This window comes from Nematolebias whitei, chromosome 18 (genome assembly GCF_014905685.2).
Source record: "Nematolebias whitei isolate Nwh7 chromosome 18, NemWhi1, whole genome shotgun sequence".
NCBI classification, from domain to species: domain Eukaryota; kingdom Metazoa; phylum Chordata; class Actinopteri; order Cyprinodontiformes; family Rivulidae; genus Nematolebias; species Nematolebias whitei.
Window position 1 is genome coordinate 3,411,924 of NC_056515.1, and position 27,826 is coordinate 3,439,749.

Genomic DNA, 27,826 nt, shown 5'->3' on the forward strand with positions numbered 1-27,826 from the left:
ATCATACATCCATCCATCCATCCATCCATCCATCCATCCATCCATCCATCCATCCATCCATCCATCCATCCATCCATCCATTATCTTTTATCCGCTTCTTCCATTTTTGGTCACGGGGATCGCCTGTGCCCATGTCCAGCAATCACTGTGCAAGGGGCGGGGTACACCCTGGACGGGTCTCCAGTCCATCACAGGGACACATAGAGACAAATGAGACAAACAACCATTCACTCTCTCATTCACACCTAGGGACAATTTAGACTTACCAATCAGTCTAACATGCATGTTTGTGGTCTGTGGGAGGAAACCAGAGTACCCGGAGAAAACCCACGCATGCACAGAGAGAACATGCAAACTCCACCCAGAAAGGCCCCCGGACCGGGATTTGAACCAGGGACCTGCTTGCTGAGAGGCAGCAGCTCTACCAGTTGCACCACCGTGCTGACCATTTTCTTCCTTTTAGCTATAATTTTGTTCAATTTAGCTATCATTTTCTCCTTTTAGCTATCATTAGTTTCTTTTAGCTATAATTTTGCTCCATTTAGCAATCATTTTGTTCATTTTAGCTACCACTCTGCTCCTTGTAGCTATCATTTGACTCATTTTAGCTATCGTTTTGTTCCTTTTAACTCTCAATTTTTTTCCTTTTATCTATTATTATTTCAATTAAATACAGTTTATTTCTACACAATTTTCTCTCTGCTGCTGTCTTTACTTACTCTGCTCAACCTGTTTTGTATTTGCAATAATTTTTTCTATCCTGATGCATGAATGTTTTTTTGGTTTGGTTTGTTTTTTGTTTTTTTGAATGTCCAGAGGACCAGATTGAACTTTTTTTAATTTTTTCTATCCTTAACGTGTTTGTTTTTTTTGTCTTTCAGGTACACCTGGACCTATACCTGGACCTACCATTCTGTGTTCGTCTGTCTCTCCTTCCTGTCCTCTCAACCAGCCGGTCAAAGCAGATGGCCGCTTGTCCTGAGCCTGGTTCTGCTGGAGGTTTCTTCCTGTTAAAGGGAGTTTTTTCTTTCCACTGTTGCCACTGTGCTTGCTCAGGATGGGAGACTGCAACAAAGCCAAGATTCAACTTGTCTGCTGGATTCCTTAGATAGAGAACTTTACTAACTGGCTTTTATGTATGTGAATATTTCTGTAAAGTACCCTGAGACAACTTTGTTGTGATTTGGCGCTTTATAAATAAACTGAATTGAATTGAATTGAATTATAGCGCCAAGTCACAACAGATGTCATCACAGGGCACTGAACAGAAACATTCATATATATATACAAAATAAGTTACTATTTAAGTGAGGAGCAGACTGCTTTGAATTTAACTCTATTGAAGAACTCTCAACTTGAGGAAGCACAGTGGCAACAGAGGAAAGGAAAAACTCCCTAATGAGGAAGAAACCTTTAGCAGAACCAGGCGCACAACATCTTCCATCTGCTTTGACCATCTAGGTTTGAGAGGAACAAGAAGGAGGAACAGATATACAACGGCAGGTCAAGAATCACGTTAAAATAGAAATAGTCTCAAATGAAAACTATTCAATTTTAACAATTAATTTAGGGAAATAAGATCAGGTGGTCCTCTAGTCCAGCGACTCGAAAACGAAGAAGCGGGTAAAAATAATGGATGAATGGATGGATGAATTGTCCTATAGTCAGTGGTGGGATGTAACTAAGTACAAATACTTTGTTACTGTACTTAAGTACATTTTTTGTGTATCTGTACTTTACTTAAGTAGGGTTAAATGTGGGTACTTTATACTTATACTTCACTACATTTTACATCAAGTATCTGTACTTTCTACTACACTACATTTCTATAACGCGTTGCATTACAAGTTACATTCATGTTGCGGCTTTTTGATTTGTTTGTTGCTTTGAAAGTAACCAATGGTGAGAGGGGAGTTGGTCCATTGAATCACTGCAAAGTGAGCAGGTAACGTTAGGCCCGCCTTCAAGAAGAGCTGGGCCAATGACATATATTCTAGTATGTATGTCACTGAGCTGGGTGCACCCACAGCACCACTAACACACCCAAAATGTATTCCACTGCAAGAGAGTCACCCAGAAGATATGCTCCACCCATGGCCTTATTGAAAGACTGCTCAGTACAACAGGACAGCTTCTCTCTCCCAAAAGAACCAGATTGGACTCAAAAATCTTTGAAAACCAACTTCTTCTGAACTTGAACAAGAAATTCTTGCTGCAATATTAAAATGTGTCAGTTCATGATGTTGGGAGACAAGAGACGTCTCCAAATGGCTCGACACTCAGGTCCAAGTTTTTAAAATGTTGTCAGAAAGTTAAAATATTGTTCAATATTGATCCATTACAAGGTTGAAGAGACAGTATTTTAACTAGTGTTGATGACAAACTGGAGTTGAAATATCAGTTGAAATGATCAGTGCCTATTCCTTTGTTAGTTGGGTCTAATGCTCCTTTTGTTCAGACAGACAACTTTTACTTAAATGTGTTTACTGCAGTTAAAATGACACATTGGTTTTGATTTGTGACCTCTGACACAGATCCAAAAAAGTTCAATCTGGTCCTCTGGACATTCAAAAAAACAAAAAACAAAACAGCAAAAAAATATATAGAAACGTTTCGTCTCTCATCCGAGAGACTTCCTCAGTCTGAGGTGCTGTATTCAGCTCAGTCTCTTAAATAGAACCTTCTCAGAGTGGATCAACCAGTTTGCTGCTGTCAACCAAAACCAGCTGCTCACATGCTTAAGAAGGACCATCAGCCTAAAACGTTTCTATTTTTTTTTTTTTTTGCTTTGTTTTCTTTTTTGTTTTTTGAATGTCCAGAGGACCAGATTGAACTTTTTTGGATTTTTCTACCTGGATTATTGAGCATGCATCAGGATATTTTAGATAAGATGTTTCTATTTTTAGTGCTATTACGCAGGTGAAAGAAGGCAGTTCTAGTAACGTTTTAATATGGGGGATAAAAGACACGTCCTGATCAAAATTAACAACAACATTTGTAACATTAGAGCTGGAGGCCAAATTAATGCCATCCAAGGAGGGTAAAAGACTGAAAATTTTACTCCTAAGATGCTCACGTCCAAAAACCAAAACCTCAGTCTTGTCTGTATTCAAAATTTAAAAAATAGGGTCATCCATGTAGTTCAAGTAGCTGATTGGATTCATTGGGTTTCATGGACAAGTATAACTATGTATCATCAGCATAACAATGAAAATTTATTCCATGATGTTTAATAAGGTTACCTAATGGAAGAATAAATAAGGTAAAGAGTAATTTTCCAAGCACTGAATCCTGAGGAACTCCATGACTAACTTTGGGTGTTAGAAGAAGATTCATTACTTACATTTACAAATTGGAATCTATCAAATAAATATGATTTAAATCAATTTAGAGCCATTTTTGTAATCCAAATAACATATTCAAGTCTTTGCAGTAGAATATTGTGATCAACTGTATAAAATGCAGCAGAGAGGTCTAACAGGACCAGTGTAGACACAAGTCCATTGTCAGAGGCCATGAGAATATCATTAGTGACTTTCACTAATGCTGTGTCTGTGTTATGGTGAGCTCTAAACCCTGACTGAAACTCTTCAGATTATTTCTTTGTAGATGTTCATACAACTGACCTGCAACAATTTTCTCTAGATTTTTTTTAGAAGAAAGTTAGATTAGATATAGGTCTATAATTGGCAATGATTCCCGAGTCTACGTTATGTTTCTTAAGTAAAGGTTTAATTACAGTAATCTTAAAATGCTGTGGCACGTAACCAATTATTAGAGACAAATTAAGTACATCAAAACAGTGGTTATTAATTAAGGGAAACAACTCTTTAAATAGCCCGGTTGGGATGGGATCTAGCAGACATGTAGATGGTTTTGATAAAGTTATTATTTTTGACAATTCAGAGAGCTCAATAGGATACAAACAGTCCAAACATAAATCATGTTCTAGTGACATTTTAAAAATTGTCCCCTCTGACACAGAACCAGAGGCAATACTAGGAATTTCCCTAATTGAAATAATTTTATTTATAAAGAATCTCATGAACTCATCACTGCTTATAGTTGTAGAGATACATGAATAAACAGAGGTATGATTTTTCATTAGTGTAGATGAACAGATGCTCAGATATATTCATCAATTAACACGGATTCCTCATTTTTCTGGACTGAATAAAACGTGCATTGAATTTTAAGGAAATGCAAACGTGAGACGTCATTTATCTTTGACCCATCAAAATGAATGCGGTCATTTATTTACAGAATCAAAGTTTAACATCAAACATTTACAGTAATTTGGCAAATTATGAAAATAACAACAAAAGCAATCAATCAGGAAAAATCATACGGCCATGATTTTTCCGTTGCTTCACCACAGACATTTATGAAAACTGTACAATTATGATCTTTTTATCCACACGGCGGTGGATGAGCACTTTACACAGACATTTCTAAAATATCTGGAAGAGTTTCTACTTGAGAGAAGAATTTAAAGATGGGAAGGAAGTTTAAGGGAGTAAGGATGGTGTTTGAGGGAGAGTGTTGAACAGAACGGCACTCTCCGGGCTTTCTTCAGCTTCTTCCTTACAGTACACTTAGGTGGTGAAATCGACTCTTTTACCTGGAGATGTCTCAGGCGAGATTCCGTTTAACGCACCCTTTCAGCGTCTCCGTAGGATGCTGTTACTCGTCCGGAGTAGCGGCGAGATTCTGTCCGACACAAGCTCACCTCAGTGGAAAATGTTATAATCCCATGAAACTCGGAAGACCTCTGTGGTCATGTCAGGGTCTTCCCGACTCCCACAGCTACTGCACAGCGCTAGGACATATCAGAACTGTCCGCGCCGCCGAACTTCTCCAACCAACAGAACCGAACAGCTCTGCTCAACTCTCACAGAAACTGAACTTCTCCGACCCACAGAACCGAACAGAACCAGCACAGAACTGTGTAGACCAGGAAGTACCGACATTTTAAAGAGCTCTTTTCCCGGTTCATTCGGGAGTCTTCCCATTGGTCAGAACCGACCAGACGGGGTGTGTTTTGTGACGTAAGAGGTTAGAAGACAGCAAGAATTGTTATGGAACAGATCAGAAATGTTCTCACAGACAGAGAGAGTTTTGTTTTGGCGAGTTTTAGAAACAGGTGCCAAAACCCCCCTGTTGACGTCTGAGAGGATATAAACAAGACAGTTGTTCCAACGCATGTCTGCTTCGACTCCTGACCCTGGAACGCACACTTGCTCATTCAAAGACAGAAATCAGAAAATGCATAATTACTCTGTAACAGCTTTAACATGAGTTCTAACTTTGCATGAGAATTAAAAATCATTACACAGTTAATAAAATTGATTAGTTCACTGCAACATCTAAAATGGTTTGAACTAAGGCACTTTGATTATCAACATTTGTAAAATAGTAATGATAATAGAACAGAGAGTGTTCTTCCACTTGAATTTTCAAGAAAGAAAGTCTCAGGATGGGTGAACCTGTATTTCTGGATTCAAATCAATGAAATGACAGTTCCTGTCCCACAAGGTTCTTAAGGTCAAGAGTTTTGACCTTAGGCTTAGTCTTGACATCAGGTTAAGTTCACTACATTAGACTATCTATGGGAAAGGAACCTGGGTTTATTTTTATTCTCATCAATTAAAGATGAATAACAAAGTTCTAGCTTTACAGAGCACTTTTTTGTATGTTAACAGGCTCTCTCTCCAAGATAAGTAAAATTCTTCAACGTTCGTAGAGTGCCATTTTCTTTCCAGCTTTCTAGATGCCTGTTTTAAAGTACGTAACTCAGAACTTAACCAAGGAACAAGTCTCCTCTGATTGATTACTTTCTTTGTCAGCGGAGCAGCTTTATCGAGTGCAATTTGCAAAGAAGTTGCAAATTTATCCACCAGTTGATCTAAGTCACTGCTCTCTGATGTATTACTCTGCAAGACAGAGGAAAACGATGGACGATAATCTTTAAAATTGGTTAGAGTGTTTTCTGATAAACACCTGCTAAGATGAAAATTACACTCAGTGACTGTGTAGTCCTTTAATGTTAATTAATTAACTTAATTAATCAAAGATTATTAAAAATTATCAGATAGAACAAGATTATGAGGATGAATTACTAAGTCATTAAACTTGATGCCATAAGTCAGAACCAGATCAAGAGTGTGATGATGAGAAAGAGTAGACATGTGGACTGGGTAAAACCAGTTGATTCTATTAAATTTTTAAAGGCTATGCTTGAGCTATCACTTTCAACAGCTACATGGATATTGAAATCACCCATTATTATTACTTTATCAGTATTTAATAGTAAGTAATTTAAGAAATCTGAGAATTCAGACAAAAACTGAGCATAGAAGCCTGGTGGATGATATATAACAACTAGTGAGAGTGACCTTTCTGATTTCCATTTTGGGTGGGACAGACTTACAGACAATGACTCAAAAGTATAACTAATTATTGGTTTATTGTTGTAATAAATAGAAAAAGGACAATAACAGACGGAAAAACATTGTCATCCCTTATGTTGCTGGAGTATCAGAGAAATTCAAAATAATTTTCAACAAACACAACATCCCAGTACATTTCAAACCCAGCAGGACTCTCAGACAGAGACTCGTCCACCCTAAGGACAAAACACCCATACACAAACAGAGTGGTGAAGTGTATGCGGTCCAGTGCAGCGAGGACTGTCCAGACCTCTACATTGGAGAAAATAAACAGCCTCTTCACAGACGCATGGCTTAACACAGGAGAGCCAGCATCACAGGACAAGATTCAGCTGTTCACCTCCACCTCACAGATAAGGGACACTCTTTTGAGGACCAAAATTTGCACATTTTGGACAGAAAACACAGATGGTTTGAGAGGGGGGTGAAGGAAGCAATTTATGTAAAAAGAGAAAAGCCATCTCTTAATAGAGGAGGAGGCCTCAGATTTCTACTTTCAAAAATATATAATGCAACTTTAAGACTGATTCCCAGCCAGTTTTCACACTTGATGGAAACAGAGGGGCCTCGTCTGCGAATTAGAGTAACAAAGACTTTAAGAAACCCCTACTGTTAAGGTGTTTAGGTGTGAATTGCCAATCTACATATGTGTGTGTCTCTTATCTCATTCAGCCTTATAACATGAATCTCTCACTCACTGCTGTTTGAATTGAGAAAGCTCCTCGGATGAGGAGCAAAACATCTTCAGTTACAAATAAAGTCCAGTTGTTTTTGTATTGAACGCTTTTTGAATTCATTTGGTTTCTGTCAGCTCTGCTTCCTATTTGTAGCTTTCTGTCTGTCACACCTCCTCTCGTTACAGCTCATTAGTGTTGATGGGAAACACCTGTGCTCTGGTGCTTAAAAGCTTCTCTCCTTCACAGTCTGGTGCCAGAATATAGAAAGCCCTTGGCGAGTAGTCTTTCAGCGTTTCTCTCTAGTATCCTGAGCTTGTTCAGTCTCCTGCCTGCCCCTCGACCTCTGATTTTTGTCTTGCCCTTTTGTACCTCTGCTCATCTGCCTTTTTGCTACCTTTACCTGCTTGTTTTTGGACTCCGAGTTTTGCCTTGTTCTTGGGTACTATCGCCTTTATCAGGTCCTGTTGCCAACCTTTTTTTCTGCCAACGACTCTGCCTCTGGATCGCCCACTTGAGACCACCGACGCACACCGCCCCTCGGTGACGTTTCTGCGCTGTTCAGTGCTCTGCCTCCAGCCCATTGAGCCTTACAAGACCCAGCTCCTTGACCACCAACACCAACCGAGAGTGGTAGCTCTCTGTTTATTAATAAAACCTTTAAACCTCTTCTGAATTCTTATGGTTCTGATCCAACCTCAATCCTAACAGTATAGTCTGGCCAAATGGATCACCCACAAGGTTCAGAATGGCAAGCTGGTGTCGAGGGAGCCATTAGTAAATTAGAGAACGGCATAAAGGAAATTGTAAACATACTTAAAAACATGTCCCCTCAAAATCCACCACCACAGAATTCTGTTCCTGCTTCCGGACTTGTACCAGCTGGACCACAAGCTAAAGTACCGCACGAGCCACGCTTGACACCACCTGAGTTATTAAAAGGTGAGCCAGACCAATGTTGGCCATTTTTAACCCAGTGCGATATCCATTTTCAGCTCCAGCCATCCTATTTTCCCACTGAAAGTTCCAAGGTGGCATACGTGATATCGCTGTTATCTGGCAAGGCCAGGACCTGGGGGACCTTCGGATGGCAACGTAACTCAAGGTGCTGTTCCTCTTTTGCTGCTTTTTCTAAAGAACTGTGCAGAATTTTTGACCCCGTGCTCCCTGAGAGGGAGGTGGCGCGTCGACTTTTTTCTATCAAGTAGGGCAGCCGCAGAGTGACTGAGTACATTATTAACTTCCACGCCACCGCCACGGGCAGTCATTGGAACGAGGAGGCTCTGATGCCTATTTTCGGGGACTTTCTGATGAGATCGAGGTACCCTGACACATTACAGAAGCTCGAGGACCTCGCCAACAGGGTGGATCTGAGATTGAGGGAAAGAGCCAGGCAGGGACTATAGGCCACAAAGAACCATGGGTGAGTTCAGGCCTCCTATAGGCCACAAAGAACCATGGGTGAGTTCAGGCTTTCTAAAGTTCCATTGCCTGTTGGACCTCCTTCTCTGTCATCTCAGGAAGAACCCATGAAGATTGGTCGAAGTCGCCTGACCCCAGAGGAACAAGAATGAAGACATCATAATCACCTCTGTTTCTACTGCGGCCAAGGTTCACATTCCATCTCGATATGTCCATTAAAAGGCCAAGCTCAGCAGGTGCGAGGAGATGCTTGCTGAGTCAGACCCGGAACTATTCAATCTCCTCATCTCTCACCATTCCTGGTATCAAGCTTCTTCTCTCACCTAAACCCCTGGTTGTTGTTGCTCTCGACGGTCACCCACTTCACTCCTCTTCACTGATCACCGAACCTGTGTAAATGAGTCTGGGGGGGCAACCACAAGGAGAAACTGACGTTTTTTTGTGATTAATTCTCCTCAGACCCCTGTGGTTCTGGTGGCAACCTGGCTGTCCAAACATAACCCCCAGATCGATTGGAGGCATAAGGAGATCTTGGGATGGTCCGAGGAGTGTTTATTGTCCTGCTTATTCAAGGCAGTTCGTCCATCAATCCCCTCTAAGCAGATCGAGGAGACATACCCAGATTTGTCAAAGGTTCCTAAGGTTTACCACAATTTAAAAGAAGTGTTTAATAAAGCCAGAGCTACTTTGTTACTGCCTCACAGACCTTATGACTGTGCCATTGACCTGATTCCTGGTACCATGCCTCTTAAAGGTGCACTATACTCATTTTCATCAACTCATCCACTGCAACCATTATTCAGGTTGGTACCATCTGGTAGAAGACTGCTGGTTCCTTTATCAAAGAAAAATGGGTACAAAAAGTCATTTGTTCCCTCTGTGGTGAATGTATTTAAACGCAGCCTCACATAAACTACTGTCTGCTGAGATGGTTCCATATTTTAATGTATTGTGTATTTTAGAATGGTTTTAACTGAATATTTTTAATTGATTTAGCAAAGTTTGGTTTTAAGTTTTTAGAGTTTTTAATCACATTTTTATTTTGTTTTATAAGCCAGATGTCAAAGACAAATCTCCTTTTCATTGAATGTTATGGACAATAAAGTTGAATTGATTGATCTGCTCCCGAACAAACCTCCATGCAAAATTATATTAAAAAATCTTTACAAGCAGCTCTAATCAGACCGTCAGCTTCCCCAGCCGGTGCTGGTTTTTTCTTTGTTAAAAAAAGGACGGGTCACTCAGACCCTGTATAGATTAGAGGGGTTTAAACAAAGTGACTATAAAGAACAAGTACCCCCTTCCCTTCATGGTTTCAGCTTTTGACCTCATTCAGGGGGCCACCATTTTCTCGAAACTTGATCTTAGGAATGCTTATGTAGTATGACATATCCTGAGATATATTCATACTGTTAAAACGGGTTCTTTCATTTTTCTGGACTGTATATCAACGTGCGTTGAATGTAATAAAATGTGGACGTGAGACGTTAATTATCTTTGACCCATCAAAATGAATGCGGTCATTTATTAACAGAATCAAGTTTAACACATCACACATTTACATCAATTGGCAAGAATTGAAAAATAACGACATAATTAATCAGCTTTACAACCAGGAAAACCATACGGCCATGATTTTCCGTTGCTTCACCACAGACATTTCTGAAAACATCTGGATTAATTTTTTAGCGGATAGAAGAATTTAAAGATGAAAAGATGAAGTTTATCTGAGAGAGATGTGTGAGGGAATTTGTCTGTTTTAACCAGAACGTGCACGCTCCTTTGGAAATCAGCTTGTCCCAACAGTACACTTTTGTGAAGGTCGACTTTTACCTTTTCTGAAGATAGATCAGTTCCGGCGTGAAGTCCCACTTCGAGCCACTGTTCAGCGTCTCCGTAAGAACAGCTAAAGACCTTGGGAGTCGTGGTGTTAGTCATCCAAAACAGACTTTCATAATCCCCAGAATCTCCTCTCGTGGTTTAGTGGCAGCTTACTGAGCAGCTGCATTCCAGCATTCTGCATTCTGGAACTGCAAACTCTCTGAACTGCTACTCCATTTTCAAGACTGAGCTTACAGCAGCTTCAAGACTGAACCTCGAGCTGAACTCTTCTGTTGAACTAGGAAGTGCCAACATTTTAATGGGCTCTACTTCCGGTTCATTTGAGAGCTTTTTGATTGGTCGATGGACCAAAGCAGAGGTGTGGTTTGTGATGTAAGGTGTTATGAAAAGTCAAGGGAAAAGATTAAGATTGTTTAAGAACAGACAGAAAGATTGTTATGGAGAATTCAGACTTCGAGGAGCCACCTCTCCTAGTATCTTGCTGTAAAAGTTAAACATGACATTTCTTTTCAGTAAACTTTCAGTTGACCGAAACTTGAACTTCGACACACTTACAACTTTGCTCATTGAAGACAGAAAATCAAGAAATGCATATTAACCTGATTTCTTCTTTGAATGAGGATTAAAAATCATTATTACTGTTTTAAGTAAATAAAAATGAGTAGTTCACTTCAACATGTAAACATTGTTTGAACTAACACAATTTGATTATCAAAACATCTGTAAAATAGTAATGATCATAGAGAATTGTCTTTTTCCACTTGATTAATTCAAGAAAGAAAGTCTCAGGATGGGTCAACCTGTATTTCGGGATGCAAATCAATGAAATGACAGTTTCTGACCATATGATCCTAAGGTCAAGTTTTGACATCAGGTCAAGTTCACTACACTTACCATTTGGTTCGAATCAGAGGGGGATGAGTGGAAAATGGCGTTTAACATGCCGAATGGACACTGAGTACCTAGTTATGCCTTTTGGTCTCACTAATGCCCCCGCCGTGTTTCAGGCTTTGGTAAATGATGTATTCAGACATGATTAATTTGTTTTTTATTTGGACGACATTCTCATTTTTTCTAAAGACCCACACACTCACCAGAAACATGTTCGTGCAGTATTAACCAGGCTCCTTCAGAACAACTTATTTGTAAAAGCAGAGAAATACGAATTTCATCAATCTTCCACTTCATTTCTAGGTTTTGTCATTTCACCCAATCAGATTCAAACGGACAGTAACAAGGTCTCTGCAGTGTTAGACTGGCCCATACCCAAGGACAAAAAACAACTGCAGAGATTTTTGGGGTTCGCCAATTTTTATAGGCGATTTATTAAGAATTTAAGCAGTATCGCCAGTCCTCTCTATGCACTCGCATCATCCACTACTAAGTTCACATGGACTTATGCCGCTGACTCTGCCTTTCACAAACTCAAATCTTTGTTCTCCTCAGCTCCCATCCTCCATGCCCCTGACCCTGAAAGACCATTTGTTGTAGAGGTAGATGCCTCTGGGGTTGGTGCAGGGGCCATTTTAAGTCAACATGGTGAGGATGGGAAACTTCACCCTTGTGCTTATTTTTCTAAAGGTCTCACTCCTGCTGAACACAACTATGATGTTGGAGAGCGTGAACTACTGGCTGTGAAGCTCGTGTTGGAGGAGTGGAGGCACTGGTTGGAGTGCGTCAAGGTTCCATTTCAGGTTTGGACCGATCATAAAAATCTTGAATATCTTAAATCGGCCAAACGACTCAACCCCAGACAGGCCAGGTGGGCATTATTCTTTGCTCGTTTTGACTTTACTTTGTCTTACAGACACGGCCACAAAAACACTAAACCAGATGCTCTGTCCAGAGTGATGGAGGACAGTTCCCACCCAGTAAACCAAGGCGAGCAATATATCCTTCCCAATTCTGCCCGCCTGGCCATCCCCCAGCTAGAAAGGGACCTTCTCCAAGCCAACCAGTTGTGCCCTCCACCAGCTGCATTCCCCTCCAACCGGCTATTTGTTCCGCACGATCACATCAAAGATGTGTTAAAATTTTGTCACTCCTCTCACCTGTTTTGCCATCCTGGCATTGCTAAGACTCTTGCCCTAGTTCGAGCCCAATTTTGGTGAGCTACACTGTACCAAGATGTAAAGACCTATGTACTCTCCTGCCATGTTTGTAATCAAACTAAGACCTCATGTCACCCCCCTTCCAGTTTGCTTCACCCTCTTCCCATTCCCTCTCGTCCATGGTCCCATATCAGTTTAGATTTTATCACTGGTCTTTCCCCTCAGCTGGCAATACTGTTATTTTGACTGTTATTGATCGTTTCTCCAAACAGGTTCACTTGGTCCCCCTTCCTAAACTCCCCACATCCAAAGAACTCGCCTCTGTCATGGCCCGTGAAGTCTTTTGACTCCATGGACTGCCCGCCAATAGTTTCTGACAGAGGTCCGCAGTTTGTTTCCAAGTTCTGGAAGGAGTTTTGCGATCTCTTGGGGGTATCCATCAGTCTCTCGTCTGGGTTCCATCCCCAAATGGATGGCCAGACGGAGAGAGCCACCCAAGAGGTCGAGACCAAGCTGAGGGGCCTCTGTCAGAAAGACCCCAGTAGATAGTCGTCCAATCTCCCCTGGGTGGAACATGCTTTGAACTCAGTCTCTTCCTCCACCACTGGTCTATCCCTGTTTTTTTTGTTGTTTTTTTTGTATCTGGTTTTTAACCCCCTCTGTTTTCTTTTCAGGAGTGCGAGACTCGAGTTCCCTCTGCCCTCGTCAGCCCTTCGTTGTAAACGCACCTGGTAGAGAGCCAGGAGGGCCCTCCTGGAGACCGCCGCAGCCTACGTTAAAGGGGCCAATCGATAGAGGTCTCAACAACCTCTATCAGGAGGGTCAGAAGGTTTGGCTCTCTACCAAGGACCTGCCCCTTAAGCTTGAGTCTCGCAAGCTCGCCCCCCGATTCATTGGCACATTCCCCATATCCAGAGTTTTCAATCCCGTTTCTGTTCGCCTTTGCCTCCCCAAGTCACTTCGTATTCACCCATCATTCCATGTATCAAGCCCTTTACCCAGTCCCAGTTCCACCCAGCACCTGATTCTGCCCGTCTGAATGATGGGGCCCCCGCCTAGTCAGTGAGATGCCTCCTCTGGTTGAGGAGATGGGGGCGCGGTCTTCACTACCTGGTAGATTGGGAGGGATACGGCCCGGAGGATCGCTCTTGGGTTCCAGCCCGCAACATCCTGGACCGCAGCCTCATCCGGGACTTCCACAGAAGGCATCCGGACAAACCAGGTGGCATGTCTGGAGGCGCGCCTTGAGGTGGGGACCTGTCACGATGCACACTTTAATCTTTGCTAAAACGCTCTTTTCACTGCTTGGGTTCTAGTTTTCTCTATGTTCATTTGGTTTCTGTCAGCTCTGCTTCCTATCTGCAGCTTTCTGTCTGTCACACCTCCACTCACTGCAGCTCTTTAGTGTTCATGGGAAACACCTGTGCTCTGGTGCTTAAAAGCTTCTCTCCCTCATAGTCTGGTGCCAGAATATCGAAAGCCCTTGGTGAGTAGTCTTCCAGCATTTCTCTCTTGTATCCTGAGCTTGTTCAGTCTCCTGCCTGCCCCTCGACCTCTGATTTTTGTCTTGCCCTTTTGTACCTCTGCTCATCTGCCTTTTTGCGCCTTTACCTGCTTGTTTTTGGACTCCGAGTTTTGCCTTGTTCTTGGGTACTATCGCCTTTATCAGATCCTGTTGCCAACCTTTTTTTCTGCCAACGACTCTGCCTCTGGATCGCCCACTCGAGACCACCGAGGCACACTGCCCCTCGGTGACGTTTCCGCACTTTTCAGCGCTCTCCCTCCGGCCCATTGAGCCTTACAAGACCCAGCTCCGGCTCCTTGACCACTAACACCAGCCGAGAGCGGCAGCTCTTTGTGTATTAATAAAGCTTTGTGTATTAATAAAGCCTTTAAACCTCTTCTGAATTCTTGTGGTTCTGATCCAACCTCAATCCTAACATTTTGTTCCTTTTAGCTGTCATTTTGCTTCTGTTCTTTGCCATTTTACTCCCTTTATCTATTATTCTGCTTCTTTTAGCTATTATTCTGCTCCTTTTAGGTTTCATTTATCTCATATTTGATATAATTTCCTCCTTTTAGCTATTTTTTCCATGTTAGATATTATTTTGTTAATTTTAGCTACAAACCAAATTCCAAAAAAGTTGGGACACTAAACAAATTGTGAATAAAAACTGAATGCAATGAAGTGGAGATGGCAAATGTCAATATTTTATTCGTAATATAACAGATGACAGATCAAAAGTTTAATCTGAGTAAATGTAACATTTTAAAGGAAAAATATGTTGATTCAAAATTTCACAGTGTCAACAAATCTCAAAAAAGTTGGGACAAGTAGCAATAAGTGGTTGGCAAAAGGAAATTGAGCATATAACTAACAGCTGGAAGACCAGTTAACACTAATTAGGTCAAATGACAACATGATTGGGTATAAAAAGAGCTTCTCAGAGTGTCAGTGTCTCTCAGAAGCCAAGATGGTAAGAGGATCACCAACTCCACCATTGTTGTGCAGAAAGATAGTGCAGCAATACCACAATGGTGTTACACAGCGTAAAATAGCAAAGACTTTTAAGTTATCATCATCAACCATGCATAACATCATCAAAAGATTCAGAGAATCTGGAACAATCGCTGTGCGTAAGGGTCAAGGCCGTAAAACTCTACTGGATGCTCGTGATCTCTGGGCCCATAAACGTCACTGCACCTCAAACAGGAATGCCACTGTCAAGGAAATAACAGAATGGGCTCAGGAATACTTCCAGAAAGCATTGTCAGTGAACACAATCCACCGTGCCATCTGCCGTTGCCAGCTGAAACTCTACAGTGCAAAGAGGAAGCCATTTCTAAGCAAGCTCCACAAGCTCAGACGTTTGCCCTGGGCCAAGGGTCATTTAAAATGGAGTGTGGCAAAATGGAATACTGTTCTGAAGTTAGATGAGTCACGATTTGAAGTTCTTTGTGGAACACTGGGACGCCATGTCATCCGGACCAGAGAGGGCAAGGATAGCCCAAGTTGTTATCAACGCTCCGTTCAGAAGCCTGCATCACTGATGGTATGGGGTTGCATGAGCGCTTGTGGCATGGGCAGCTTGCATGTCTGGAAAGGCACCATTAATGCAGAGAACTACGTTCAGGTTGAGCATGCATCAGGATATGTTCAGGTTCTAGAACAACATATGCTCCCATCTAGACATCATCTCTTTCAGGGAAGACCCTGCATTTTTCAACATGATAATACCAGACCACATTCTGCAGCCATCACATCATGGCTACATAGGAGAAGGATCCCGGTACTGAAATGGCCAGACTGCAGTCCAGATCTTTCACTTATAGAGAACATTTGGTGTATCATAAAGAGGAAGGTGCGACAAAAAAGGCCCAAGACGATTGAACAGTTAGGGGCCTGCATTAGACATGAATGGGAGAGCATTCCTACGTCTAAACTGGATAAACTGGTCTCCTCTGTCTCCAGATGTCTGTTGAGTGTTGTAAGAAGAAGGGGGGATGCCACACAGTGGTAAAAATGGACTTGTCCCAACTTTTTTGGGATTTGTTGACGCCATGAAATTTGGAAACAACAGATTTTTCCCTTAAAATGATACATTCTCTCAGTTTAAACTTTTGATCTGTGATTTGTGTTCTATTCTGAATAAAATATTAGATGTTGGCACCTCCACATCATTGCATTCAGTTTTTATTCACAATTTGTTTAGTGTCCCAACTTTTTTGGAATCAGGTCTGTATTATTTTGTTCCTTTTAGATATCATTTTGTCTGTTTTAGCTGCCATTTTGCTACTTTTAGCTATCATCCAGTTTCTACAAGCTATTATTTAGGCTCGAGAAGCAAAGTGCTGGGAAGGCCTATTGTAATCGCTCAGTTCATTAGGCTCGAGCAATTTTTCCGTCAAATGAATTGGCCTTTTGAGGGCCTTAACATATCCCAAAACTCACCAAATTTGGCGGACACATCAGGACTGGTGGAAAATTACGTATTTTAAGGGTGTTGCAAAAATCAAAACTGAAACGGCTCAAAAGCGCCACCTAGAAGTTTTCAAAATACCCTCCGCTTTAACCTTAGTTTGTTGTAGAAGCTTGAAATTTGATACACTTGCCCAATTCCCCAAGATGCACAGAAAACCGTCTAGCACCAATGTTGTACTATAAACAGGAAGGTGGCCATTTTGGAATGCTGTCCCAATTTTCCTACCTTTTGGGCGTTTTACAACCGCCGCATTTAAACAAACTACTCCTAGGGATTTCGCTCAATCGGTTTCAAACTTGGCCATTTTGGTCAAAAGGCATGGGGAATGAAAAGTTATCTAAACAGTGCATTTCGGAGCATGCTGAAGGGGCGGGGCCAGACCTCAAAGTTTGACATCTCGCCACAAAAAACGAAACGCTAATAGCTCCTACACGAAAACTTTCTCAGACATCAACCTTTCAGTGATTAATCCACATCCGGTCTCCTGCAAGACTGAATGGTCAAATCATGACATCACTTAAGCCACGCCCCTTGACAACAGGAAGTGAAAAGTTTTACGTTGAACGGTCCCTATCTGACCCCTGTGATGTAATCAGCATGATGGTGCGTCCAGTGACTGAAGACATGAAACTTGCTTTCCAATGCTGACAGTTTTGCAGAAAGAAAAGCTTTGCAGAGAGTGGTGAAGGCTGCACAGAAGTCTGTCCGAATCAGCCTCCCCGCCATCACAGACATCTACACCTCCAGATGCAGAAAGAGGGCCACCTGCCTCATGAAGGACCCCACTCACCCAGCACACACACTTTTTGTCCCACTCCCCTCAGGAAGGAGGTTGAGGAGCCTTAAGTGTAGAGCCACTGGACTGAGGAGCGGCTTCTACCCTGGGGCTGTTAGACTCATGAATCTCTAACCAGAATAATCACTGTGAAAAACCATATCATGTTGCTACTGATCTGTTTCAATGTTGATGTGTTCATGCGTGCACATCCGCTCACACAGACTCATGTTCATGTTTGTGTTTGAGACTCATGAAGATGACCAAGATGGCGCCGGTGTGTAGGGCTGCCCGTCTCTCGCTCTCTGCTTGTATTTTATTTTTGTTATTTTTACAATGGTTTGTGCAGTGTGCCGAGTCATATTTTCAGTATGATCGTCGGGCACTTTTGGAGCTCCGTACATTTGCTGAAATTCTCGCGGAGTTTTTGAACAGCAGCCAGCACTCTCCCCCACCGGTCCTATCTGAGATTCCTGCGTTCCTTCTGCGTGACCCTGGCCTTTCTCCATGGAGGAAACGTCGCAGACGTCGTGGGAAGCGTGCAGGGATTTTGGTGAAACTGAGGCAAAGTGTGGATTATTCTATCAGGACTCGCTCTGGATCTGATCATCTCCTCTCTGACCCGTGGTGCTCCCGGGGCCCGGCTGCTGGCCAGCTGCCCGCGCGCTCAGTCCATGGAAACACCTGGAGTTGTTTACCTGTGCGCCGCACCAGCAGACCAGGAGGAGCTGTTCTTCATAACCTGCGCCCGCTGGCGCGCGCGTCTCCATCCACGGCTGTGCCTGTGTCGGACAATATCAGGATGTGTTTAATCAACGCAAGGTCTGTTTCCAACAAGACGTTTATCCTCAATGACTTTTTTAAAGATCAGGAGTTGGATTTTCTGTTCGTCACAGAATCTTGGATTTCTGATGGTGAGTCCAGCGCCTTGGTGGAACTACTCCCTCCGGACTGTGTATGTTTCAATGCCCCGCGGCCATCAGGTCGGCGCGGGGGGGGATTATTAACAGTTTTTAAAGCAAACTTTGCGTGTAAACAGTTGTCCATCCCGGTGTCCCGCGCCAGCTTCGAGCTGAGCGCCTTTGAACTTGGACACTCTCCTCCGGTCCTGTGTGCGCTCATCTACCGCCCACCTCGTTCTAAGGACTTCATAAATGAATTCTCTGACTTTTTGGCTGATATCACACAGAGATACACTCACTTTTTGCTTATTGGTGACTTTAATTTGCATGTGTGTTGTCAGGAGAAGCCCTTAGTGAAGGACTTTCTGGATTTATTGGACTCTTTTAATTTAGCTCAGCAGGTGAGTGGCCCCACCCAAGAACATGGTCACACGCTGGACCTCGTTTTAACACGCGATGTCTCTGTTTCTAATTTGAAAATCGGTGACAATGTTTTTTCAGATCACATGCCTGTATTGTTTGACTTCACCCCCCCTTGTCCTACTGCTAAGACGTGCGTTCCTGCACGTACGCGTTCCATTAACCATTTCACTTCTGCTCGTTTTAATGAAGGTTTTAATTCTGAGAGGATTGAACAGCTCTCGGTGTCTCTTACCACTGAGGAGCTAACCTCTCAGTTCAACTCTGCCTGTTTAAATGTTCTGGACCGTGTTGCTCCCCTTAAGACCAGAAAAACAAAACTTAAATCAGAGCCTTGGCTGAATGACGTCACGCGAGCCGTTAGGCGGCAGTGTCGCAAAGCTGAACGAAAGTGGAGGAAGGACAGGCTCCAGGTGTCTTTTCAAATGTTAAGGGAGAGTTGGCGTCACTATCAGAAAACCGTTAAAGCAGCCAAATGTAAATTCTTTTCTGATTTAATTGTCTCCAACTCCCACAACCCCCGAGTTCTTTTCTCCACCCTGAACTCAGTTCTACACCTCAGTGAGCCTTCACCTCTGGAAGCCTCAACTGAGCTGTGTGAGAACTTCCTCCATTTCTTTTTAGAAAAAGTGGCAAACACCCAGGCACTCATTTCTCCACCAGCTCATGATCTGTCCATCCCATCTCAGTGTGTGGCTGTGTTTTGACCACTTTGAGCCCATCTCTCTGTCCTCTCTGGAGCAGGTAATGTGCAGCATGAAGCCATCTGGTTCCCCCTTTGATGTGGTCCCCCCTCGACTACTAAAGGAAATTTTTCCTACCCTGGGTCCTTTTATCCTCGCTATTCTGAATAGCAGTTTATCCTGAGGTGTGGTGCCAAAGACTTTTAAACATGCTGCTGTCCAGCCCCTCCTGAAAAAACCTAACCTTGGCCCCTCAGTCATGTCCAACTTCTGGCCTGTCTCCAGACTCCCATTCACCTCTAAACTACTGGAAAAAATTGTGGAGTCTCAGTTGAAACAGTTTTTGGGGGATCACGCTATCCTTGAGTTATTCCAATCTGGCTTCAAATCTCTCCATAGCACTGAAACTGCTCTACTAAAGGTTTTTAATGACATTTTCATATCCACAGACGCAGGTGATTCTGTGCTGCTTGTCCTATTGGACCTTACATCTGCTTTTGACACCATCGACCACAATATCCTCATTTCTAGACTGGAGCAGTGGGTGGGCATCACAGGGTCAGCCCTTAAATGGTTTGGGTCCTACCTCTCTGACAGAACCTTCTGTGTCAATATCAAAGATTTTAGTTCGGCATCGACCGCACTCCAGTGGGGGGTACCGCAGGGGTCCATCCTCGGTCCCCTTCTCTTTTCTTTATACCTGCTGCCACTAGGTGCTATCTTCCGCAAACACGACATACCCTTTCATTTCTATGCCGATGATTGCCAAATTTACTTCCCCCTGAGGCACAGAGGCACACGCTCTATTCAGCCTCTTCTTGACTGCCTGGCTGACATCCGGGACTGGATGGCTTTAAACTTCTTAGCTTCAATGAGAAGAAGTCTGAAGTCATGCTGTTCCATCCCAGTGGCTCACTCATGAACTATGACATTGACCTTTTCTCTCTAGCCCCGCTAGAGAAACAAAAGGTGACTAATCTGGGGGTGATAATGGACCCGTCCTTAAAACTCAACAGTCACGTAAACATGATGGTCAAATCCTGTTTTTTTCAGCTGAGACGGCTGTCTAAGCTGAAGCCTATACTCAACAAAAAGAACCTCGAGACAGTGATCCACGCCTTCATAACATCTAGGCTTGATTACTGCAATTCACTTCTGTTTGGAATCAGTCAGTCTTCCATTGCTCGTCTACAACTGGTCCAAAATGCTGCAGCCCGATTTTTAACTGGTACAGGCTATAGAGAGCACATCACGCCAGTTTTGGCCTCCCTGCACTGGCTACCCATTCACCTTCGGATCCATTTCAAAATTCTCATGTATGTTTTTAAATCACTGAACAGTTCCGCCCCATCCTATCTCACTGATCTTCTGCAGCCATATGTCCCACCGCGCTCTCTGAGGTCAGCAGACCAGATGCTTCTCTCAGTCCCAGAAACCCGTCGTAAGCTCAGAGGTGACAGGGCTTTCTCTGTTGCAGGTCCACGACTGTGGAATGAGTTGCCACTGAGTGTCCGGCAGGCTCCCACACTCTCAGTCTTTAAGTCTCGCTTGAAGACCCACTTCTATTCGCTTGCCTTTAACACGGTGTGATTTGTTTTGGTCCGGTCTGTTCTCTACTCTGTTGGCCATTTTAGTTAGCTTCTGCTGCTATTTGTATCTGTATTTCTATTTTATGTTTTCCTGTCTGCTGTGCATGTTTGGTTCTTTTGTACAGCACTTTGGTTGGCCTTGTTGCTGTTTTAAGTGCTATATAAATAAATTGGTATGGTATGGTATGGTATGGTGTTGATGTTCAATGTTTTTATGTTATGAGTGCTTAGTGTATATTTAGTTAATGTTTTTCTTAGTTCATATCTTAGATGTTATTACTGTTTTTCTTATACATTTTATTGTTGGATGTAACTGGGACCCTGTGAACACAATTTTCCTCCACCACATGTACCACATGAGGCGCGAATGACAATAAATAATCTCTGACTCTGACTTTGGGTGGAGCATGTGGGCGTCGTGGCGTGGCGAAGTAAGACGTAATGCTGTCGCCATACAATTGGCTCTAAATTCCACAGATTTGAGCCGAGATGCACCAAAATCAGTATGACCAATCATTATCCACCCCTTGAACAGGAATCCATGAAAAGTGGCCAATATCCTCCACAGCGCCCACTACATTATTCCTACAGTTTTATCTCAGTGATACATCATCCGATCTGTACCAGATTTATTGTGCGTCATCAGTGAGCACTTCTAGACACATTGATATTGTAGTTTAACATATGACTCCAGTGTGCCCCCTAGATTATTACAACAGTTATATCACAGTGATACATATTTTGATCTGTACCAGATTTTTGGTGCGTCATCAGTGAGCATGTCTAGACACATTGGTATTGTTGTTTAACATTTGACTCCAGTGCACCTCCTAGATTATTCCAAAAGTTATATCTCAGTGATACATCATCTGATATGGACCAGATTAATTGTGTTTCATCAGTGAGCACTTCTAGACACATTGATATGGTGGTTTAACATTTGACTCAAGTGCGCCCCCTACATTATTCCAAAAGCTATATCTTAGTGCTACATCATCCGATCTGGACCTGATTTTTTGTGCTTCATCAGTGAGCACTTGTAGGCGCATTGGAAAAGGTTGAGTCATGACATTACTTAAGCCCCACCCACTTAGATACAAAAAACTGTTGATTATTCGATGATTCTTCCAGCATTGCACTGTGTAAGTTATTAGACTGAAACTTTGTTCACTAACTGTTGATTACCACACATGACATGATGAATAGCATAAAATCAAACATTTGCCACAAAACAGCAAGTCACAATAACTCCTGTGTGAAAGGTCGGATTTTGCCTATAATTGTAGGACCTGCAGCTGGACAAGTACTGACATGGACGGAAAGCGATGTCAAAGATTCAGGAAATGCGCCCCGTGGTGAACACATGTAGGATTGGCACGAGAGCATTCGCAATGGCAACTGATTAGACTAGCTGGACCTCCTGCGGTCGCCAGAAGGCCGGAGCGGCACTTTGCTGCAAGGGCCTCCAATGCTGCTTGCAGCTTTAATGTTGTATTTGTAGTTTGTTGTTACAACCATAGTGAGGCATTCAAGATGGACATGGGTCTGTCGATATCTGTTTTTGCTTGATAGTTTTCATGGTTGAAAATGTTGACTCAGAGGTGTAAAAAAAATCAGATTTTAGCTATTACCTCAATCCCATGAAGAAAATACAAGTCAACAGTATTAATGAATACCAAAGTCCATGCTCAACAATGAGTATGCTGTAATATGTGTACGGATGAAGATGCCCCCTTCACATTTCCGCCTGCCCCCTCATGTAACCATGACTGGAACCAGCCCTGTGATGCTCCTAGTTCCTTCACCACTGATGACAGAAGGTGCAGAGATGCACGCAGCCAGTAATGATCAGCTGATCCATCTGAGGTTAACAGGACATTTTTTAAGTCTTTTGACCAGCGGGTCGGCGGATGCGCGTGGACGGAGCCACGGCCAGTGATGAGCTGATCCATCTTAAGCTTAACAGGAATTTTAGTTTACCTCTACCGGCCGGTCAGACCTGCTTCCTCCTCAACAAGTAGATTAACACAACTTTATATTGTGCATTCTTATTTAGTTTTCTTTGATTAATGATTCACGAAACCGCATCATAGAAGCCTGAGCAGACATGCCCAATTATTGCACAAGGATCCAGCACATTTTAACAATGTATTGGCTGTGCTGGTGTGTTATAACCCAGTGGTCCCCACCCAACCTTTATTGCGCCACGGAATGGTTTGATGTCAGACAATATTTTCACGGAATGGGGGGGGAGGATGTTAGGGTTAGGCTGGTCTGGGGGTCCTCCCCAACAGAATTTTGAATAAAGTAGATGCCATTTACTGCATTCTGGTGTATTTTACAAACATTTAAAACATTTTTTGCTTCAGATACTCTGACTACATGACAAACAACTTCATAAGCTGAGATCATCGGCTGTTTTATCAGGTCGGTGAAACTTCAGATAACTCCTGCAGTGATTCGTACATCAGATTGTTCACAAAAGCACAGAAACTTATGTCCATTGCAAAATGTTCAATTATAGTTTTGTGTTTTATAATAAAATTACCCATGGCTTTGAACTTTTAGGGGCAGAGATTTTTTTGAGCTGAGGCAAAAATGTGAGGCGACAGCTCTGATGTGATATTAGGAAGCTTGTTAAAACTATAGTTTTATTTAGTTATAATTTTATAGCCAATCTTTGTCAGGCGGGTTGAAAAATACACAGCGTAATCCTTCAAAATGCACAGATACGGCTGCTCACCCTCACCTGTCTGCGCCAGATCACATAGCTGAATTTCTTTGTTCTTCACCAGCAATATTGAACTGATCTGTGCATGCGCCTAGCAGAAACTGAAACTAACCACTTGTGTATGTTGATCTGCGTCTAGGATGAGTCATAGACTTATGTGGTAGAGAGAATCCAGTGATTTTTCAAAATAAAACTTTTTTCCCCTTCTGTGCAGCCTCGGTACCCATTGACCAACCGGTCCATGGCCTGGGGGTTGAGGACCACTGTTGTAACCTGTCACGAAAGCCACCAATAAAGCATGGCAAGCCGCATGTGGCTTGGGAGCCACGCAATGAGTATCATGCCTCAACATTGAGGAGGTGGATTTACTTAAATACGAAAGCTCTGTCGAATTGCGACATTTCACCTGCAAAGAATGACTTTGAAATGAATTTGAATTCAGATAGATCAAGTGGAAACTCTGAGAGGAACAGGATGAAACAACAAGGAAACCAAAACAAATAGCTTATTTTCTGATATGAGATCAAAATGGTCCCACACAACAGAAACTTTTCTTTTGGTTTGAGGCTGCTCCATAATTCTTGATGAATTTAATTATGTAGTGGACTAGGCCTCCGACCAAAACCTGCCTCTGAAGACCTTCATGGGACAGGTACTGTTATTTCATTGATTTTTTTATTTTTATTTTTTCATTTAGCCTTTATTTATCCAGGTTAGTCTCATTGAGCCACGAGAACTCATTTTCAAGAGAGACCTGTTTAGGGAGCACATTGTGGGGGTTAAGGGCCTTGCTCATGGGCCCAGAGTGGGGCAAATGAGGGTGGGGGCAAGTGTGGGTGTTTCACCCACCCCACCCACAATTTTGATGTTGTCGGGGCCGGGGCGTGAACCGACGATCTTCGGATCACAGGCCCACCTCTCTAACCTCTGCGCCACCACTCCCCCATGGATTTAAATCCAAAAATACAAATTAGCTCATCCAGAGACTGTCTAATTGTATCCTGAAGTAATCAATTGAAAGAACACTCTTCTTTTATATTATCATCACTATTTTACAATATCTTGATAAATCAAAAGTGTGTTTAGTTCATACCATTTTTAAATATTGAAGTGAACCACTCATTTTAAATCAACTCTGAAACAGTATTAATGATTTTTAATCCTCATTTAAATTAGAAATCAAGTTAATTGTCTATTTTACAAAGTAATTATGCATTTTTGATCTTCTGTCTGAAATGAGAAGTAGTGACGTCAGTCGAAAGTCAGAAGGGAAGTTATTGGAACGAAGTGTCATGTTTTTTAAAACTCTCAGACAGTAAATAAGAAAACTGGCACCTGTAAGTCTGTCATTTCTCCAAAACATTTCTCTGTCTGTTCCTAAAACATTCCTGCTGTTTTCTTGACTTGTAATGACCCTCTGACATCACTAGAACCACCCCCCTGTTGGTTCTTCAACCAATCAGGACGTACTAAAGTGACCGGAAGCAGAACTCTTTAAAAGTCGACACTTCCTGGAACTATTCCTAGTTCTGCAGTTCTCAGTCTTCATGGAGTTTTACACTTCTGATTGGAAACTCTGAAAGGACTCACGGATGCTTGCTGTGAGTCCACCTGGGCATAAATGCCCTACAACTTCGAAGGGAGCTGAGCCTGTTTGTTGAACTGATAAGTGACACGATTTCGGACGATTCTCAGCCATCCTTACCGGAGACGCTGAAAGGTCGCATTGAAATGGACTCCTGTTCCTGAGCAGAGGTACCCGGCAAAGGTAACGAGTCGTGACGCGAAGTGTACCGGAGGTGAGCTGGTATTGGAAGGAGCGTGCCATCCTGGTCCGAACAGACATTTCCTTTATACATCTTCCTTCAAACTCTCCCTTTCAACTCCTCCATTTTTCCCATCTTTAAACTTCTATCTTGCCAGTAATTAATCTAGATGCCTTCAGAAATGTCTGTTGTTTTTATTAAGTAGAACGTGCCAAGTTTTATTAATCAGAACCAGATCAACTAATCAAGTGTACAATGTTTTGATGTTAAATTTTGATTCTGTTCAATAAATGACCACATTTATTTTGATGGGTCAAAGAAAATTAACGTCTCATGTCACTGATTAAACCATCTACGCACAGTTACTTCTGTCACATGGCTGTAATTAGCTCGAAAAAGAGAGAACTCATTATTTAAATATAATTGCAGTGAGGGTACAGCTAAGCTGACCTTGACACACTACAATGATGACTGGAAAAGATCAAAGATTCCTTTGGCAGATGCATCCCGTTGACAGATACGGTTCTTTATAAACAGTTTGACGCATCTGTGTCAGTTCGAAACAGCTCCAGTATCGGTCACGTGAATTTCTAATAGCGATACGCGCACCAACACGGGTTTTGCTCTATGAGCTTGACACATGTGCTGACACATTGGTGTTGCCGGACCCATCACTAGTTTTCTGGATATTGCTCTTGGACTTGCCCCCACACGAACCAAATATCGCAGCTACTCTGTCAGTGACATCATCACTGCCATGCTGAGGTGACTCTTTCCCTCCAGCCTGTGATGACCTGTTAACACTGCTGATCCTTACTCCTCCATCCAGCAGCCAAATAAATAAAACAGTTTTTTTGTACTCCTGTGTCTGGCTTATTTGAATCCAAAACCCAAACCTGTCACTTTTAGCTATAATTTTGCTCATTATAGCTATGCTTTAGTTAATTTTAGCTATCATTTCCTCTGAGCTATCGTTTTGTTCCTTTTAGATATCATTTTGCTCATTTCAGCTATTATTCTGCTCCTTTTAGCTATCCTTCTGTTCATTTAAGCCACCTTTCTACTCCCTTTAGGCTGTTATGTCCATTGTTCGAATGTCAACAGGTGTGTTTGGGACTTGATGTGGTTGAGGGTTACAAGCTGCAACAAAGATCCGTCTCTTATCTGTTGCAGTGAGAATGCGCTTGTTGTTTGTGCCTTCTGAGTGGGTCGGAGCGCCAGGACCAAGCAAGCCCAGTCTGTCTGCTCACTCTGAATGTCAACGTATTCCAAAGGGCCTCGGGGGACCGCTGGACTAATGCTGTTCACACTTAATTGGGTGACAAATCCGCCAAACATGATTGTCTACATCCTGAAAGTACAGCATGACATTTTGGATGCAGTTGTTGCAGATAGTCATTGTGTTGCTGGTAGAGGCATGGGGGTGCATGGGGTAACTGAACCGTATCGTGTTTTTCTTTTCCTTACATTGTTTTAAATATTTACAGTTAATTCTGCAGCTTATCTTTTTCTGCTACAAAGTTGCTGTGTGTTTCTTTATTTAAAGCCTTCAGAGGAGCAGGTTTATGCTGCTTCAGGTTTCTCCTCAGCTCTAACTCTAGCCTGGGAGTGTGTGTGTGTGTGTGTGTGTGTGTGTGTGTGGGGGGGGGGGGGGTACCTGCTTCGTACGTGGTGGCATGCGCCGTCATGCTCCACGTGCTGGACTTGCGACCTATGGTGGCCATGACGGCAAACTCATACATGGTGTTTGGTTTGAGGCTGGTGACGGTGTGGCTCAGAGCCGTGGTGTCTGCAGACTGAAGCACAGAAACAAGCATTAAGGACGAGTTGAACAATCTCTCATCAGAGCATATTCCAACTTCACTTTATCAACTTCAAAGGTTAGTGGAGGAGTCTAAAATGCGGAAGTATTTCTGAAATCAAACAATTGAACCATCAAAGTGGTTTCTGTCTGCACAGAATAACATGCCTGAAAGCATTTGTGACAAACAGAAGCTACAAAAAGAAAGAATAAAGTCTGCTCCTGTTTTGTTCTTTGACCTTAAACATCAGTGTGGCAGCAAATAATGAAGCAGGAGAGTCCAACAGACAAGACAGGGAGTCTTTGAGATTGGAAAGAAATGCTTAATTTATTCAGAGTGGAAATTGCTTGTTTATAATGTGAAGGAATGTTTGGGTGGCAGTGTATCAGTGATTAGGGCATTAGTCATCCATTGAGACAGTTTGACCCTCACCCCAGTGCCTCAGATGTGCCCCATCAATGTTTGGATGTACCTGAAAGCTCTGATTAGTCTCTACAGAATGATTTACTCTGATTATCTTTGTAGAGATGTGCTGGAGTGCTGCATGATGGCTAGATGGGGACAAAATGGGCTGAAAAGAACTTTGTAATGAAGGTCAAGTGCTATATGAGGTCATCATTGTAGGTTTCTATACAATGATTATATATATATATACATATATTTATATATATATATCTTTATAGCCAAATATGTCCCCATCTAGCCATCATGCAGCACTCCAGCACATCTCTACAAAG

The 27,826-nt window shown here is 42.5% G+C and overlaps 1 protein-coding gene across 1 annotated transcript in view; it reads right to left on the reverse strand.

Annotated features, from left to right (window-relative positions):
- The window catches only part of dcc (DCC netrin 1 receptor), a 506,882-nt gene that overhangs the window by 142,807 nt on the left and 336,249 nt on the right, over nt 1–27,826 (reverse strand). Inside the window, exon 16 of the mRNA XM_037692532.1 lies at nt 26,945–27,083. Within this exon, the coding sequence (XP_037548460.1) occupies nt 26,945–27,083 (139 nt within the window). The remainder of the gene's footprint in view (nt 1–26,944; nt 27,084–27,826) is intronic.